Source organism: Pelodiscus sinensis, chromosome 25, assembly GCF_052426305.1.
Source record: "Pelodiscus sinensis isolate ZL-2025 chromosome 25, ASM5242630v1, whole genome shotgun sequence".
In the NCBI taxonomy this organism is placed as follows: domain Eukaryota; kingdom Metazoa; phylum Chordata; order Testudines; family Trionychidae; genus Pelodiscus; species Pelodiscus sinensis.
In genome coordinates this window covers 11092819-11110069 of record NC_143076.1, presented here as the reverse complement: position 1 = coordinate 11110069, position 17251 = coordinate 11092819, and the positions used below count along the sequence as shown (strand labels likewise).

Below are 17251 nucleotides of genomic sequence, written 5' to 3'. Positions count from 1 at the left end.
AAGTACACAACTCCAACTACATAAATAACATAGCTGGAGTCGACATATCTTAAGCTGAGCTTGGTACTATCTTCACAGTGGGGGACCAATGGGAGTAAATGCCCCCATCAGCTTCCCTTACTCCTCATTTGATTTAGTGGGTCTTTACTAGACCTGCTAAATCAAACACCAGAAGATCAATCTCCAGCATAGCAAGTGGAAATACGACCTATGTTTTTGCCAGTATAACCTCTGCTAAAGATGGTGCTTATACTGACAAACGCAGTTTTTCTATCATCCTACTAACACCACTTCTGTGCATGACACTAAGGGCTTGTACACACGGGCACTTACTTGGGTATAACTTAAGTCACTCGGGGTAGGGTGGAAAGGCCAGACGCACTCCTGCCAAGATGGCTACTGTTGCTAGGGGAGGAGGGAGAGCTCTCTCCCATTGGCACAGAGCATCCGCACTAAAAGCACTACATCTGTCACAGACTAGCCCTAAGTCTTCCAACAGGAGCACTCTTCTGTCAGCACAGCTGCAGGGGGAGTTCTGACAACATAGTTTTAGTGGCTAGCACGTGTGGGTTTTTTCACACCGCTTCACGGGGGTAGACCTGGCCACAGCCGAGGGCTCTAACAGCACTTATGCAATGAGCAGACGTTCCTAGACAGCACTGGATGTTAGAAGCTGTTTTATTGACATCGTGTTTGTCAAGATAAGAGGTTCTGTCCTTCTTAGAGGTGCCATGTTACTCTTTAAATTATCACTTCTATCACTACCCTTTCATATTGCAGTGCGAGCTTTGGGTCCTAGCCCAAGTCCTAGTATGGGATTTGAACCTGCAACCTTCTGTCCTGCTGAAACCCTGCAGCCCACTTAGTCATGCTGGTACCTCCCGATTGCTTGCAGATTTGAACAGTAATGGCTCTTTGTAGAAAAATTAGATCCATCAAAAAATCCCTGGGACCTTGCAATGGTTTAAGCCCAGTCTTCCTGTTTGAATCTCTCTATTGTGATTGACAAAGAAAATACCTCGGTATAATCGTGTGGGGCTGTTTAGCTTGGAATGCCCTGAGGAGGCATGTTCCCAAAGTTGCTGCTTTTCCTATAGGCATCTGTGGAGACCAGCGCATCAGTGGAGCTATGTGGGTTGAGGCTGGCTTGAAGGAAAACATAGATGAATGCCATCCCGGTAGGGCAGCCACTTTCAATTGCAGGGGAGACCAGTTGAGAATGAGACCAGGAGCCAGCAGAGACTGGGCATGAAACAAGGAACATCAATGCATGGCTTTCATATACTCCGCTGAGGGGCAGCGGTGACATTAGCCCTGGCATTCCCTGCTGGACAAAGGAGCAGCCAGGAATAATAGGAGAGGACTTTAAAGATGGCGAAAAGCCAGAGGATCCCAAAGTGTGGAAAGCAGACCGTCTTCATTCATAGGCTTATATTTGTATCACAGTCACCCCTAGAAAATGTTCCATTGTCTGCTGCACTGCTGGGGGAAGTGGCCGTTTTGGACACTCTCTTGACTCCATGAACGGAGAGCACGGATTCGAGGAAGGAAGGGTCATTATTCCCATTTTACAGATGGGCAAGTGTGCCACAAATAACTCATCGAAGGTCACACAGGCAGTCTGTGCCAGCACGGGAAAGGGACATTCTTCTGTCAGTACAGCTGCAGGGGGAGTTCTGACGACAACATTTTAGTGGCTAGCATGTGTGGGTTTTTTCACACCGCTTCATGGGGTAGACCTAGCCACAGTTGAGGGTTCTAACAGCACTTGTACAGTGAGCATGCATTCCTAGACAGCACTGGATGTTAGAAACTGTTTTATTGACACGGTGTTTGTCAGGATATGAGGTTCTGTCCTTCTTAGAGGTGCCATGGTCCTTATCTGACCTCACCACCATGGTATCAGAGTACCTCACATAACAGATTTATCCACACAACAGCTTTGGGAGGCAAAATAATGTGATTGATCCATTTTATAGACAGGGAACTGAGGCACAGATAGGCTAAGTACGCAAAATGAAAATGAACAAGAGATGAAGCATGAAAGAGAAGTGAGAGAAAAGAATGAAAGCATGAATAAGAGGCAAAGAATGAGGGAGAGTGAAGGGGAGCAGATTTTAATGAAAGCAGGGAAAGCAGAATTAAGGAGAAATTGAGGAAGAGCAAGTGAGAATCAGAGAAAGCAGGAGCAAAATATTACACTACACAGGAAACAGTTTCCATCTAGATCAATGTGACAGACCGTGGGAGTCAGGTGATATTATCTGGGCCATGTATCTCTCCAGTCACATGCTAGCATATGCATTTTATATTTTTTGCTTGTGGGAGCAGTATCTTAGGTATTTTCTGTGTGTACTTGCATCTAGTGTCATTAAACTGGATTTATTACCCGGTGTAAACTCTGATGTTGACCTCCCTGAATTGGGGATGTAGGTCAAATTTAAGGCTGGAACTAAAGTGTTCAAAGCACCCAATTCCCAACAAACATGAATGGTCACCTAACTCCCATAAGCACTGTTAAAAAATCCCAGCCATAGGGGGTTTTCTATCCCACTGAGGAAGGGATCCTGGCTAGAATGTGGGTGAATATCTGTGAATATCCATTTGCACGTGTACAAGCATTCATTATCTATGAATATCCATTTGCACATGCACAAGCATTTCAGCGTACTACACCAAGCTGAGTGAGGTGCAGCAAGGAGCCAGGGGACAGCTGATACTTTCAACCCATGAACCAGCCCCACTTTCCCATTTCTATGCTTTGCATTATGTAGCTTGACAATAAGCACCAGCAGCCGTCCTGCCAGCTTCTTGTGGCTCTTCTGTTGCTGTCTCACACTAACAAATTATCCCTTCTGGCTTAAACCACGGCTCTGCATGCATGGAGTCAACAGATGATCCAAAAAGGCTGTGACAGATGATGGAACACTGGCAGGTGTAGCCTTTGCTTCATGCCATCCGAAGAGAGGTGCTGGCTAGGGATGAGTCTGGACTGAAAGGCAGAGCCAAACACATGCCGTATGTGACAGGCACTCAGCATCTGAATGTTGATCTACCTCCACATGTCACACATGAGCCACACCATAACTTTCAAGGCAAACAACCCCAACCCCTTGGATGTGTGCAGTGCCAAACCAGGTCTGAGCCTGAAGCCATCTGGTGACCTTACCTTGACCTGAACAGGTCCAGTGGCCAAGAGCAGACCTCTCTAACGCAAGCTCTGCTTGCCATAATGGGATAGGATCTGAAAATATGACTTGTAACCTATGCTGTAGATGGCTGATTGTCGGGCCTTTTGGTCCCTTTGGGCTGCACAAAGCACTCTCCATGGAGACAAAGTCCAGCAATTCTCAGAGTCGCTGCCACCTGTTTCCCGAGGAGACACACACACTGTGCTCTCTCTTGAAGGCTTCACTTTGATTCTTTCATGCTGTTGTTTTGCCTTAGCCTGGAATAAGTCATCAGGGCCTGAACGTGCACATTTTGTTTTTTTGGGGCTGGAAACATAACAGCAGCTAGCAAATATTTCCTGATGGGCTTCCTGCGATTGTGATGGGAATGGTGTCAGAGAACAAAACAGGATACAATCAGTGTGTTTGTGAATGTAACTGGAACAATGGTAGCACAGCGAAATAATGAATGGATGTTATGGGTCAAAGCTGCAGTTTGGAAAAGTCCCCAACATTTTAATGCTTCTGTGACCTACACAAACCTCTTGAGATTCAAAAACTGCACTTGAAATCATATGAGAACAGGCATATTTGCCAGATTTCTGAAACTTTGACTCTTAATAACCAAGTTGAGAGTTGTGATGCTCAGAGCTATCCAATGGCTATGACTTTGGTTTTTTTAACTATTGTGCCTTAAATTTTCTCCTAAAGTTGTCTGCTACAACCAGGTCTTTTACATCTTTTTCCAATGCAGCATGTTATAGAGGGTGCTCACAAACCCATACACTACCACTGGGCTCTTAGCAACAACTTTCCTCCCCCCGCCTCATCTAAAATAAGCAATGTAGACTGGAATTATCATGGAAAACCAAACAAGAGCATGCTTAGAAATGCTAGCTTTATTCTTAGATAGATTGATAGCTTCAGTGTCTGGCTCAAATATCACCAGAGATGTTTTTTACTTCCAGTCCGCATAAAATGTGGAAGCTGCCACAAAAGAATGAAAGTTAACTAATTTATCTGAACCAAAGTTTCAGTTTGTATTCAGAGGGATAGTTTGAAGTGCTACTTAGCATCTCCAGTGGGAGTTTTCCTTTCCTAGTCACCGGACAAACAGAAATCTTAGGACTGGAAATTGATTGTTCTGTGCTGAGCATTGGTTCATGCTGCAGGCCACTGGTCTGAATTTTGGAATGGAAAGCACCCTCGGCTTCTAAAGAAGGCATAAGGGTAGGTAAGGGGTGTGGCAGGACAAAGCAGAGGTCACTTCAAGGTTTGTGTGCAGGAACACTTATTTCAGGAGCAACCTTTGAGTTTTCTAGTAAACCCTCTATGAATCTTCAGCAGAACAGACCGTAGAAATGCTAAAATAAGATTTACAGAAGTGTGTGCATAGTTATACCTATGGGGCTCTGTTGACTAATACAGAGGCTTACAGGAAATCATGCAGTTATTTCACAGCAGTAAGGAAAAAAATAACCAAATAGGAAGGTGAATATACACCTCAAGGGTAGCAAGTGGGTGAGTTCCCAGGGACAAGTGAGAGGTGTTGTAAATAAAGTGAACTGGTCCAAGAAATCTGAGCATCGGTAGAGTAACTCGTATGAATTTGACAGCTCCCAACAGTTCCATTTGGATTAGCCTTCCAGGGTGAATCCTGGCCCTGTCGCAGTCGATTGTAGAGGGCAGAGGGTGGGGGGGAGGGATTCAAGCCCGGGGGGGGGGGGAAGTACGGGAGTGAGGGCAGGGAGTGGGAGGTGCAGGACTCAGGGCAGGAGACTGGGAGGCTGAAGTGGGGGAGCTTACAGGGGCTGCCTTGGGCTGTGAGGGTGACGCTGCTGAGGTGGCAGCATATTGTGGGGTCAGCAGCTTCTTCTGCAGGGCCGGGGCTACGATCTCTGGTTAGTGGCCCCTTCCTGGGGGCCAGAGCTGCGTGGGCTGGCCTTGGCTTTCAGCTTCTAGAGCCCTAGCCTCGAGAAGGCCTTGCCTCCTAGTTTCCTGAAGTCTGTGCAAGGGGGTGAGGCTCTGAGGGCTGGCCCTGGCCTCCAGCATCCTTCCCCCATGGCCTGCAGGCTTTCTGTGAGGGACGGGAGGGGGAGGCTGTCTGAGGTAGTCACTTTTTAGCCTTGCATCTGATGCAATGTAAGTGTAAAAGAGGGCCGGATGATGGCCTAGTACTACAGAGGTCCTGAAGTCATGTGATGCTATCACAGTGTCCGTTTTCATTTTAAAACACCGCGCCTAGCCCCTGTGCATGCAAAGACAAGCTTGGAAGCCTAAACTGAGTCTGCAGCAGGCCTGGAATGGTCCCTCCAAAAGCTGTCCCCTTCATCTCCCTTCTGAAACCACTGTCCCCCAGGAGAGGCGGGCCCAGAAAATGAAGGGACAGCACTATGGCTTGGGGTATGGACGTGGAAGCACCAAGTGATACACCTAGGGCTGTGGGTTGTCTTAATTCTGCACTGGTGTAAAGTGCTACCAAGTCAGCCTGGCTTCACACCCACTTTACACACATGGGGGCAGAACAATGGAGAATCAAACCTTCAGTGACTCCCGGCTCCGAGCTCTCATAACTGCACCACGATGCTGCTTTCCTCTAGCTGCAGGCCACCAAAGTGTCTGCCAAACGGACATGCCTTAACTTGGGCTCTGGAGGCCAAAAAGTTAGGCCTGAGGTTATACCAACAAACCATCCGTGACTGCCATTTTCCAGGGGGGTTCTGCCCTGCGCAGCCCACATGCATCCTGTACTAGAGGTAGTGTGGGCAAAGCTAAAGAGAGAACCATATTACACGGTGGTTCCAATAAGGGTTGGATGATGCCCTGAGGGAATCATCCAACCCTCCTGCTTCCGTGCACCTGGACAGGAAAGAATAGGTGCGGCTCTGGTTTTAAGTACGGGTACGGCTCTTCTGGAGCACGGCCAGGAGGAGGCTGGGATGATTTGGGGCCACATCACAGCTTAGAATTATTTGGATCTTTGGCTCTGCTTGGTGCATTATAAAGATCGAGGCGTTTGGGATCCGATTTGAGACGGAGGTGTCCAGACACCAGAGATCGCTGTTTGTATTGACGGAATCTCAATGTGCGAGGCACATACACACATTGTAAGTGACTGGCTTTGCCCCAAAGATTTTGCCATCTGAATAGACCAGAAAAAAGATGGGAGGGAAGACAGAGCAAGAGGGAGAAGTGACTCACCAAAGGTCATACAGCAGATCAGTGGCAGAGCTGAGGATAGCATCCAGCTTTCCTGACTCCCAGTTCAGTGCCCTGTCCACTAAACCCCATTTCCTTGGGTTTGGCTAATGGCATCTCTATGGCATTTTAAACTGAACTTGGTCTCCACCCCTCATAAGCCTCACTTTCACTGGCCTGAGTTATTGGCAGCAGAAATGCTGAGCCATTAACCAGCAACGTCCAGAAACCGTTATTTATGTTTAAGGAAGAGATCCACTGTACTAATTACAAGCCACATTCAAGGTCATTTGCTGTGGGCACCTCATTTTGGGCTCCTTTGCATCCCACATTTGGGCCTTGGCAGTTGGAGGGGGGTGGCTCTGTAATATGCTCTTTGCAAAGATGTACCCCCCCCCCTCGCCTCCCCAGTACCACAGAGGAAGAGAAAGCAAAACATTGTATTGCAATTCCTCTGGCCTGGAGAGCAAATAAATCTTTCTGTGCAGTGTACGGTGGTTTGTGTTCAGCCTTTTTTCGCTGATGAAGTCAGGCTTTGTGGCAGGAGGATGAACCTTTGATCGTTAGCAACGCCCTTTACATGTGGTTATGGTCAGAAAAATGACTCTACAGAGCACAGAGTCAATATTCTGTGCAGGTGCATTGCTGAGACCTGGAGGGAGCCATCACTGCAGACACACACCGTCTATAGGGCGGGAGACCACTGATTACTGTCACGTGACAAGCTCTGGTTCTTCTGGCAGCCTGAGCTCAGCCAAACCCAGGAAACCCTGACCACACTGTGAACTTTCCTTGCTATCGGGCTTTGGCTCACGTTGGGAGAGGAAGCGTCTGAATTTGGGGAGGCTTTGTCCAAGCTGAACCTTTCGTTTGAGCTGGTCCTGTCCGCAGTCTGCCCCAAGGTGAGCTCTTTCCGGGCTAGCCAGGCACAACCCTGTTTGGGAGGCCTCGGGTGCAAGGATGTGTAGGTGGGAGGAGTCCATCTCAGAACTTTCAGAGGAGTGACCCAGCTGAGCCTAGCAAGATGGGGTCTGTTTCGACTGTAGACTTAACTCATGGCCTGCCCTTATCCTCACTATTGTCCACCCCCCCACCCCCCCCACCCCGCCCTCTCTCTGCATCTGGTGATGCTGCAAACCAGGCTAGTCCTCTGGTGTCTCTTTCTGCTTTCACCCAGGCTGGAACCTGGCCATGCTGCAAGGAAGACAGGCTAAAATGCATTTGAGTGCTGAAAGCCCACTAACACCTTCCAGCTATCTCTCTGCGTACCCCAAAGGACAAACAAGTTGTCCCACAATTCACCGTGAAAGAATAATATTAATTCCTGTAGCAAGAAGAACTCTGGGTTATGCCCACCTAACAAAGCATGTCTCCCTTTCAATGGGAGAAGTTCTCCTTTGCTTCCTCTCTTAATTAGTGCCGTGGGTACAGAATGACTGTCGTGCTTCACCCCAGAAACAACTGCATTTCAGCAGCTGAGGAATGGTTACTGTTCACAGCAATACTCTATTTTAATCAGCCATTCAAAACACTGATATACATTTCTTGTCAAGGAGAGGTGGGTTGTCCAAGGAGAGGTAAATTCAGGGTTGATAATATAGCATGGGTGAATTTGGGGGTATTTGAAAGAGATGACTTAAATCAGGTTTGGCCTTTGTCCATAGCGTGCTGTTGGATCCCCATGACCAAAGCCACAGTGGGGTCAAATCTGGACATTTTCACTCAAAACTCAGGTGAAACTCTCATTTAAAATCACTAGACATTTTGTCTGAGAGAGGACTATTGATTTGGCTGCTCAGGAACATAAGGGGTTACTAGTAATAACCATCTGACATTTCTGCACCTCCGTTCCTTCTTCAGAATCCAAGGGCGATTTGCCAACTCCATGAATGTCAGTAGGAGCAGCAGCAATAGACTTTCCTCTGGGGCAGGAAGCGGTATGGCTCATGGACTGCCTTGAGAAGGCAGCGACTGGTTTTGTAGGGAACTGAGCGTGTCTGAGCGACAGCAGACGGGAATGGCTGCGTGATGCCGGGAATGGGATTAAAAACCTGCAAAAGCTGAAGCCAGCGTGTTCCCAGAGGCACTCTAAAGCAAGGGATATGCCCGAGCAAGAAACACAAGACCCCTGACTCAGACTGTCTGGCCAGCTTGAGGACAAAGCTCAAGAAAAGACGGTGTGGGGTAGAATTCTGATCAGCTGAGGCTTGTTTAGAAAGGTTGTGTTAGCAACCCTGACACCCCTGGACGGGGGTAAGGGTCCCAATAGCCCAGCTGTTCCAGACTCCAGGTAACGCTAGACTCCAATGGGATGCAACCTTCACCTGCTGGCATCTATCTGAGATGTTGATCTCTTCATTAACCAGAGCTGAAGCCAGACGCTTCTCAGTCAGGGTAGGCCTGTAAGAATTGAATGTAGACACATGCCCATAGTTAGGGGAGCTATGAAGAGACTGTCCTAGAGGGAATGAGCTAAACATCAACCTTCCCTGACTTTGGACTCTATGTTTAGAACCAGGAGCAGCTATATTCTTCCTAGGGAGTTGAACTGAGTTCCAGGTTCTCTGTCAGCTGAATCCTTTAAAAGAGAAGTTACTGCAGCCTGTCCATGGAAGCTAATGTACCCCTGGCACCAGCTACCCCGCTATATTTATGCTGAGTGTTAGATGCATGGAGATGCCACAGGAGGCCTGGGAGGGGACACACACCCCTTAGCTCCTCTCCTACGCATCTAGCCATATTTGTTGGGTGCTTGTGTAGCTCACCCACCTAGTGGGTGTGGCTCACTGTCCCATGTAGTGGCACTTAGACCACTTACAGCGAGAGATGAGAATGAGCGGGCTCTACAGCCTAAGCTAAGCAGCATCTGGCTTTACAGCTCAAACTGTAGCAGCTCCTCCACTAAGCTCCAGATGTCCCAAGTTCAGGTCTGCCTGCAGGCGGTCACACTTGCCTGTATAACCCAGTTGAGAGCTTGTGTTACAAGTTTCCAGCTGTGTCTGAGCTACAGAGGATGGGTTTTACAGCTGCATCTATGGAGGTGCTTGGTTTAGTGCCCAATATGGCAGCTACCACATGAGCATTGGTTCTCCTCTGTGCCATGCAACTGAGGGAAAAGTGGGATCCTTAGGCTACAAGCGTCCAATCGGTAGAGCGTGTAACATGAGGAGGAAGCCATTGTGTGAGTGCAGAGCATTGTTGTCACTATCCAAGGTAGCAAATACTGCTAGGTCCTGTGCACAGCCTCCGTTACAAGAGAGTCGTTTCTTCATTCACAGAATGTGCTGCACTTAGGAAACAAATCTCTCCAGCTGGCATTACCGACAAGAGAGGTAAATGGGTACTTGGCCTGTCACTTAGTCCCAGCCAAGCCCATATATCAGTCCAGGCCGGAGCTGGGCTCAAACGGACCTTTTCTTAGCCTGGGCACATTTTCCATCAAAATGTTTCTTTGCATTGAAGAATGAGGTTTCCAACTAAATATTTTCATGGAAACTGTCTGCTTCCCTCAAATTTTCAATTGAACCCCTCCTCCCAAAATTAACATCCAAAGGGGTGTGGATTGGCCAAAAAAATAGAGTCCGTTTTTTGGATTAAAAAAATAAAAATTTCTGCTGAAAGTTACCAAATAAAATCCCCATTTGTGTCAGAATTGTCCATAAAAGGGGGAAAAAGTCCATTTTCCAGCAGCTCCAGTGCCAGGTGTGGTTGGCCCGGGGGGCAGAGTCCCACCAAACAAGATCCCCTTTGGCTGGAGCTGCTCGCATTGTGGGGACAAGCTTCTACAACTAGCTTTGACATTGGGGCTTAGCATGCATGCCTCTTGCCTGCAACTCAGCACTGGGTGCTCACCATGGGCCTCCTGCTATGAAGGGAAACCCCCCGGGTTTTGTGTTGAGATGAGTTTAGGAGGCCAATGAAAGCTACTTCCTGCCTCTGTCATTTTAGAATCCCTGTCTGACACACCCTGGCTTCAGCAAAGCAGATACTAGACCAGTAACCACATCCTTGCTACCGAGGTAAAGGCTCACTCTTTGGTTGAAGAAAGAGACACAGGCAATGTCACAAAAGGCCTGGTTTTTATTAAGTCTTTGCAAGGTCTTGAGGGGATGGGAATGGGGATTTCCAGCATACACAATGTCCATGGACTAGCAACATCCAACCAGGGTGTGGGGACAGAGCTGAATTCCCAAATCTGGTTGCGAAGATTTTTGGCAAAAATCTGACCAGTCTTGGTGACATTGTTTTCCAGGGGTATCTTCAACCCACTTGCCCCCACCCCCCAGCATTCTGGAATTAGTACAATCAGTGAGCACTTTGTGAAGAGACAAAACAACCTGGTAAAAGCAGCTAGAAAGTTAAATGTGTTCCAGGTTCCTTTCCGTTGCAGCTTTGGCGTGGCGTGAAAGATCTGGTCTTTGTAGCGGAGGCACAATCGCATACTGTAGCTCAGAGAAAGCTGCCCAGGCAGCGACGATTGATTATGCTGGCCAGTATTGTTTCATTGTTTATTTGTGCTCCCCTATGTATGTATATACTCCCTCTGTTGTCCTGTTGTCCTGCTACCCCTCTGATACTATACTCCCTCTGTTATCCTGTGCCTTGTAATTTGATGGTAAGCTACTTGGAGCAGGCACTATTGCTTAGTTCTGTGTGCGTACAAGTGTCTGGCACAAGGGGGTCCTTATCCAGGTTGGGGTTCTCAGCTGCTACAGAAATACAAATAATAAATAGTAATAATAACAGTAGAATCTACTTGCAAAATTATTAGGGCAAATACTTCTTGATTTCAAAGGGACTTAAGCAAATGTTTTAAGTAAACCACGTCCTTAAGGACTGAAAAGGCTTATTCGCCTTTGCTAAGTGCTTTGAGATCTGTAGCTGGAAAAGCACTGGCTCTTTAGTTTGTACTAGAACAACTCATGCTTTTAGCTCTGAAGGTGCCTGTTCGGCTGTCAGCCAAGATGACAGCCATTGCACATGCTCAGCTAATGGAGCTACACGAAGAGCATGCAGAAGTGCTTTGTATGAGGCAGGAATCAGCCACAGTCTCTCTTTGACGGGTATACAGCATTTGCAAGGCATGGAAATGCAAGGAAATTGATGGTCAGCATCTCTGGGTCAAAATTTTGAATTTCAGGGGGTGGGGGGAAGGAAAATAATATCCTGGTTTTCAAGTGATTTAGGAATAGCATAAGCCCTACCTCTCCCACATAATAGACACATCATCCTAGATAAATGGGAAGTAACTCCTGTTTCATCCCACCATAGTCACCTCAATGAAGGCTACTACTTCACCAGTGATCTCAAAATAGAAACACTGCACAGAACGGTTGCCTGAAAATTATCCAGACTTTTAAATGCCACATTGAAGACAATCTGCCGTGTAGGTGCTGGGTGGTTATTTTGGGAGGGAATCAGCTGGAGGCAGGTAACCGGGGATCTGCTTGAAAGCAGGGAGGTAAAAGATTTTCAGAGACAATTTGCAGCCAGCAGCGAAGATACTACTGTACCAGCGCCCTCAATTAACTGTACCTAGCTAACCTCAGCTCCTGCCCTGCTCAGACGCAGAGTAACCAGAAAAAGAACCCACCAGTTTTGCATAAGGGGTGATGGACTCCAAAGAATTGGATTCAATCTTCGATGCTGGCAGATGTCATTTTCAGCCTGGGCTTGGCAGCTGTAGGCTCTTGCAGCTGCCGGCCAACTCAAAGAGAGAATGTAAGCAGAGTCGCTGATTTAGTCATGACGTGGGGCTCTTGTTTCTTCTCTTCAGGAGGCCCTTTCGGTGGTGAGTGACGATCAGTCCCTCTTCGATTCCACGTACGGCGCTGCCGCTCACCTCCCCAAGGCGGACATGACAGCCTCAGGGAACCCTGACTATGGGCAGCCGCACAAAATCAACCCTTTACCTCCCCAGCAGGAGTGGATCAATCAGCCCGTCCGGGTCAATGTCAAGAGGGAATATGATCACATGAACGGATCCAGGTAAGGAAGGGCGTGTGTCTCCCACTGGTATGTTCCTATGTCAAGGACACTGTGCTCACAAAACTGAGCCACTGTATGTCATGAATATACCTGTGTACATACAAACCTGTCCCTTCCCTTAGGGGCAGATGCGGCTCCCACTGGAATGAAGGGGACTTTTGTCATGGCCTTGAATGGGGTCAGGACTTGGATCTTGCAGTTTTGCAACTTGCCTCTCCATGCCATTGTCAGGTGTGGGATTTGAGGTCTGCAAGGACAGACCTGATGCTGCGGACACTGATGTAGACAGCACACTTCCCCACCAAATCCAGAGCCCCACCAAGGGGCTACAGGGCACCCAACACTTGTTTGTTCAATAGGAGGTTGGTAGAGGATCCAGCCCAGCTAGCGGATGCTGTGGTGCTGGAGATAGTGTTGGCAATACAGTAGGTAGTGCTTTCCACTCTGTCTTATTCAATGTCTCAAAGGGTCATGTTGTGATTGTAGGTACCATCCTTCAGATCAAATGTAAAACTGAGGCTCTGGTCACGTGCGACTTTCCCCCAGGCTACAATAGAGTAAAAGCCATCAGTCCCCTGTCCCAGGGAGTATCCCAACATTTAGATCCACCCATCAAAAAAGAGCAATTCTTGTGCCTCATGACATTAATGATCAAGAAGTCACAGGAACAAAGTGTAGACAATGGAACCCCTTCTAAAGCCGGGGGTGGCTATTGAGCTGTGTGACTAGCAGCTACATGTGCCCTTCCACCATGAGCATTCACCAGCCAGTCCAGTTCGTGCTTTTCCCATCCCAGGAGAATTTTAGAGAGATTTTGCTTTTTTCCCCCGCCTGCCCAAAATTGGGACCAAATGCTGAAATCTTCACAAAGTTTGCAAACTGAAAATCTGAGGGGGGAACAATCAAATTGCATCAACCAACGGTTTCCATTTCAGTTTAAAATCTGCATCCAACTCCTGCTCCCTCTCCCTCCCCCCCGCAGAGTGGGGCTATCTTCATCCGCTCCTATCAGTTTCTTGGAGTGCTTCTCATTGATCCAGTGGCCTCCAGCGGGGACCTGAATCCTTGTCAAATGCACTTTTGTAACAACCTTGGTTTCTAAGAAGAGCTTACAATTAACTGCATTTGAAACAGGAAGCCCTGCAGCCTGCCTCTTTCAAATCTCTGGGGAGAGGCAAGGTAGCTAAAGATCTGGTCCTGCAGTAGAAATGGAGTTTGCCCTGTATGTGTAGAGTAGATATATTTGCAGTGTTGTAGCCGTGTTGGACCCAGGAGATGAGCTAGACAAGGAAGGGGAAATAGTATCTTTAATTGGGCCAACATCTGATGGTGGAAGGGACAAGGTTTTGAGCGTCAGAGAGTTCTTCTCCAGAACTGAGGACCTTTCTCCCATCCAAGATGTTATTTCACCTGCCTTGTCTTTAGAGCAGATGTGAAGCTGATATATACCAACAACAGCTTTTGGCCATGATCTATTGAGGCCTGAGTTTGATCCAGGCATGTTTGAACCCTGACGTAATTCCGTTGATCCTGATGGAGGCAGGAAGAGGTGTCACACCAGTTTTGCACCAATGCTTGTGAATACAGAGCTGGTGCTCAAGTACAGAATAAGAATAGCATAACAGGTATGTTCTGAGGAATCTCATCCTCCCAGGGGAATGGAAGCAATAGAATGGATCCTGAAAATGCAAACAGCACACAATAGTCTAAAAATAAAATATTCCTTTTGATCCGAGTGGCTGGCCAAAAAAATGTGGGGTCCAGAAGGTTGTTCCAGTTAGGAGGAGAAATTGATAGTAGTCAGGTGTTTCTTTGAAGCGGTTTTGTTTATTTACAAAAATTGTGACTTCTGTGTCTCTGACTGCAGAAGGAATCAAACAGCAGGAAAGAGCTTCTTTACATAAGAAGAACATAAGAACATAAGAATGGCCACACTGGGTCAGACCAAAGGTCCATCTAGCCCAGTATCCTGTCTGCCAACAGTGGCCAATACCAGATGCCTCAGAGGGAGGGATCACAACAGGTAATCGTCACATGATCCCTCCCCTGTCGTCCACCTCCAGAGAAACTGAGGCTAGGGACACCATTCCTACCCATCCTGGCTAATTGCCATTGATGGACCTAACCTCCATGAATCTATCCAGCTCTTTTTTGAACCCTGTTAAAGTTCTAGCCTTTACCACATCTTCTGGCAAGGAGTTCCACAGGTTGACTGTGTGCAGAGTGAAGAAAAACTTTAGCTCACAGCACCAAAAACATTCTCTTCAGCTTGCACCCACCCCAAAAACCTCCATCCCTTCTTCTTATTTGTCTATTCTACCTTTCTAAACAAACATATCCAAACCATTGCTAAACAAAAGCTCCTGGGTGGCTTCGCATGGTCCTTTTGTCTTAGGTAGGGGGCCATTCTTACAATTATGTTAACTGAAGCGTGAGTGCACACCTATCCAGTTCAATGAGGATTTGTCTCAACCCATAACAAGGGTTTCACCCAGCTCATGACAATGCAGTGGCAGCATAGACCATACAGCTGGCATGAAAACATGTCTTCACATGGCAGGAAGATTTGTGCACTATGCTGGATGGAAGGTTGACTCTTTTCTCTTATGATTAGTTTACTGATAGGTTCTGAGATGGCTGAGTTGATAATTTCAGCCTTAGCTAGATGTTAACTTGGATTACATAGGAGTATAAGGAGAGGTAAGAACCCCATTATACCTCTCCATGGAGAACAGTGTGCCTCTTTACTACTGTATTTATCTATGTGATGCTTAGCAAAATTTTGGAAGCCTCCTGAATACAAAAAAAATACTGCTACATGCTTGGAGTCATTTTGGATAGTTCTCTGAAAGCATCCACTCAATGTGTAGCAGCAGCCAAAAAAACAAACAGAATGTTGGGAATCATTAAGAAAGGGATAAAAAATGAGACAGAGAATATCACACTGCCTCTGTATAAATCTGTGGTGCGCCCACATCTTGGATACTGTGTGCAGATGTGGTTGCCTCATGGCAAAAAAAGTTATCTTGGCATTGGAAAAAGTTCAGAAAAGGGCAACAAAAAGTATTAGGGGTTTGGAATGGCTGTCGTGAGGAGAGATTAATAACACTGGGACTTTTCAGCTTGCAAAAGAAACGACTAAGAGGGGATATGATAGAGGTCTATAAAATCTTGTCTGGTGTAAAGATACATTCTTGCCAGAGGATGTTGTGAAGACCAGGACTTCAACAGGGTTCAAAAAAGAACTAGATAAATTCATGGAGGCTATGTCCATCAATGGCCATTAGCCAGGATGGGCAGGAATGATGTCACTAGCCTTCTCAGAGGCTGGGAATGGATAACAAGGGATGGATCACTTGATGATACCTGTTCTGTTCATTGGGGGCATCTGGAATTGACCACTGCTGGCAGACAGGATACTGGGCTAGATGGGTCTTTGGTCTGACCCAATATGGCCATTCTTATACTCTTGTGTTCTATGTAATACCTGCACACCACACATATATGTCTTACGTGAGCTGGAACTATATGTGCTGTGTGGATATTGTAGGTACGTCTGTACTCAGACAACATGTTCTCTGCATTTATATTGCATTTATCTGGGAATCCAACATTCTGAGTTTACTCCTGGCTCCTCCTTTGCTTTGGGATCTCTCGATATGCTCCAATTTCCTCACCTGTAAAGCAGGGGCGATACTACAGATATATTACGCCGTCGTGATTCATTAGTGAATGTAAAGCATTTTGATGCACAGAAAAAGGTACCCACAGGTGACAAGGGTGGCTATTCTTAGCCACAAGGGAAACTCTGTTGCGTACACTGTTTTATACACTCCATTCAGCCTGTTTCCCGTAAGTTCCTTGGGGTTCTTAAAAAGGGGCCAGCTGCATCCCAATCTGAAGAAACAGAATAGATTGTTTGGGGCGTCCCTAATTAAACCTGGGTAAGAAGCACTGAGGACAGCCCTGAAATGGTAACCTATTAGCCTGAGAGCTTACATCCACACAGCAGTTTGGAGGCCCAGGGAAGACCTATCTACCTCCTACTCATGCCTGAGAGATTTGCCCCGTCCCCCAGTCTCCATCACAGCTCACTGTCATGGCTTGGGCCATGCCAGTCGCTCAGTTCCTATGACCATCAGCTGCCTGCCAAAACCAGACACACCGTCTGAGCAGCGAATGCCAGCCTCAGTACAGATGAACTCGAATGGTGGTGACTGAATAACAAAACCTTCCTCCCGCCCCTCTCTCGCTGTCTTTTTCTCTCTCTTGTTTTTCAAGTGTGCCCTCTTACCAGCCTCCAGCTGCCTTGTTAGAGAGAGCAGCCTTTATTCTGTGCTTCACCTGTGCTTGACACAATACAATTTGCTGCTTGATGGAGAATGGCTTGTATTGTCTAGGGAGTTACAAAGCTATATGAATCCTGACAGTGCAGGGAGCTAGATGGGGGTAAGTGATCATAGCCAGCTTTTCCTTTTTTCTCTCTTTCTTTTTTTTTTTTTAAAGAACTTGAGCAGTTAGAGCCAGGCCCAACTAGTGAGGGGATGAGTCGCGTGTAGGATGGGGAGCAGAGATCTCTGAAGATCAGGGATCTATGGAAAGAATTTCTCCATGCCTATCTTCCAGATCTGTCCCCCCTTCAGATATAATACATCCACGGCTGTCGTTGCAGGCTTTTCAGTACAAGTCATAGCTTCCTGGTTCATTCCCAAACAGCGGCTGGAGATACTTCCCATGCGTTTGGCGTCTATTTAATCCCACATATTGCACATCCATTCAGTGGCAGCTCAGGACCTTAATTCTTAGTGAGACAGTGGGCTCAAAATACCACTGCAGGATTTGGGAGCTGGATCCTTTGGGAACGTTTCCAGCTAAATTTTCAAATATGGGTGCAA

At 47.1% G+C, this 17251-nt stretch overlaps 1 protein-coding gene across 4 annotated transcripts in view; it reads left to right on the top strand.

The window, feature by feature from the left end:
* Positions 1-17251, top strand: part of FLI1 (Fli-1 proto-oncogene, ETS transcription factor) — a 127765-nt gene that overhangs the window by 53697 nt on the left and 56817 nt on the right. For all 4 annotated transcript variants that reach the window (XM_014572257.4, XM_014572258.4, XM_014572266.4 and 1 more), the window contains one exon: positions 12145-12356. In XM_014572257.4, the coding sequence (XP_014427743.1) occupies positions 12145-12356 (212 nt within the window). The remainder of the gene's footprint in view (positions 1-12144; positions 12357-17251) is intronic.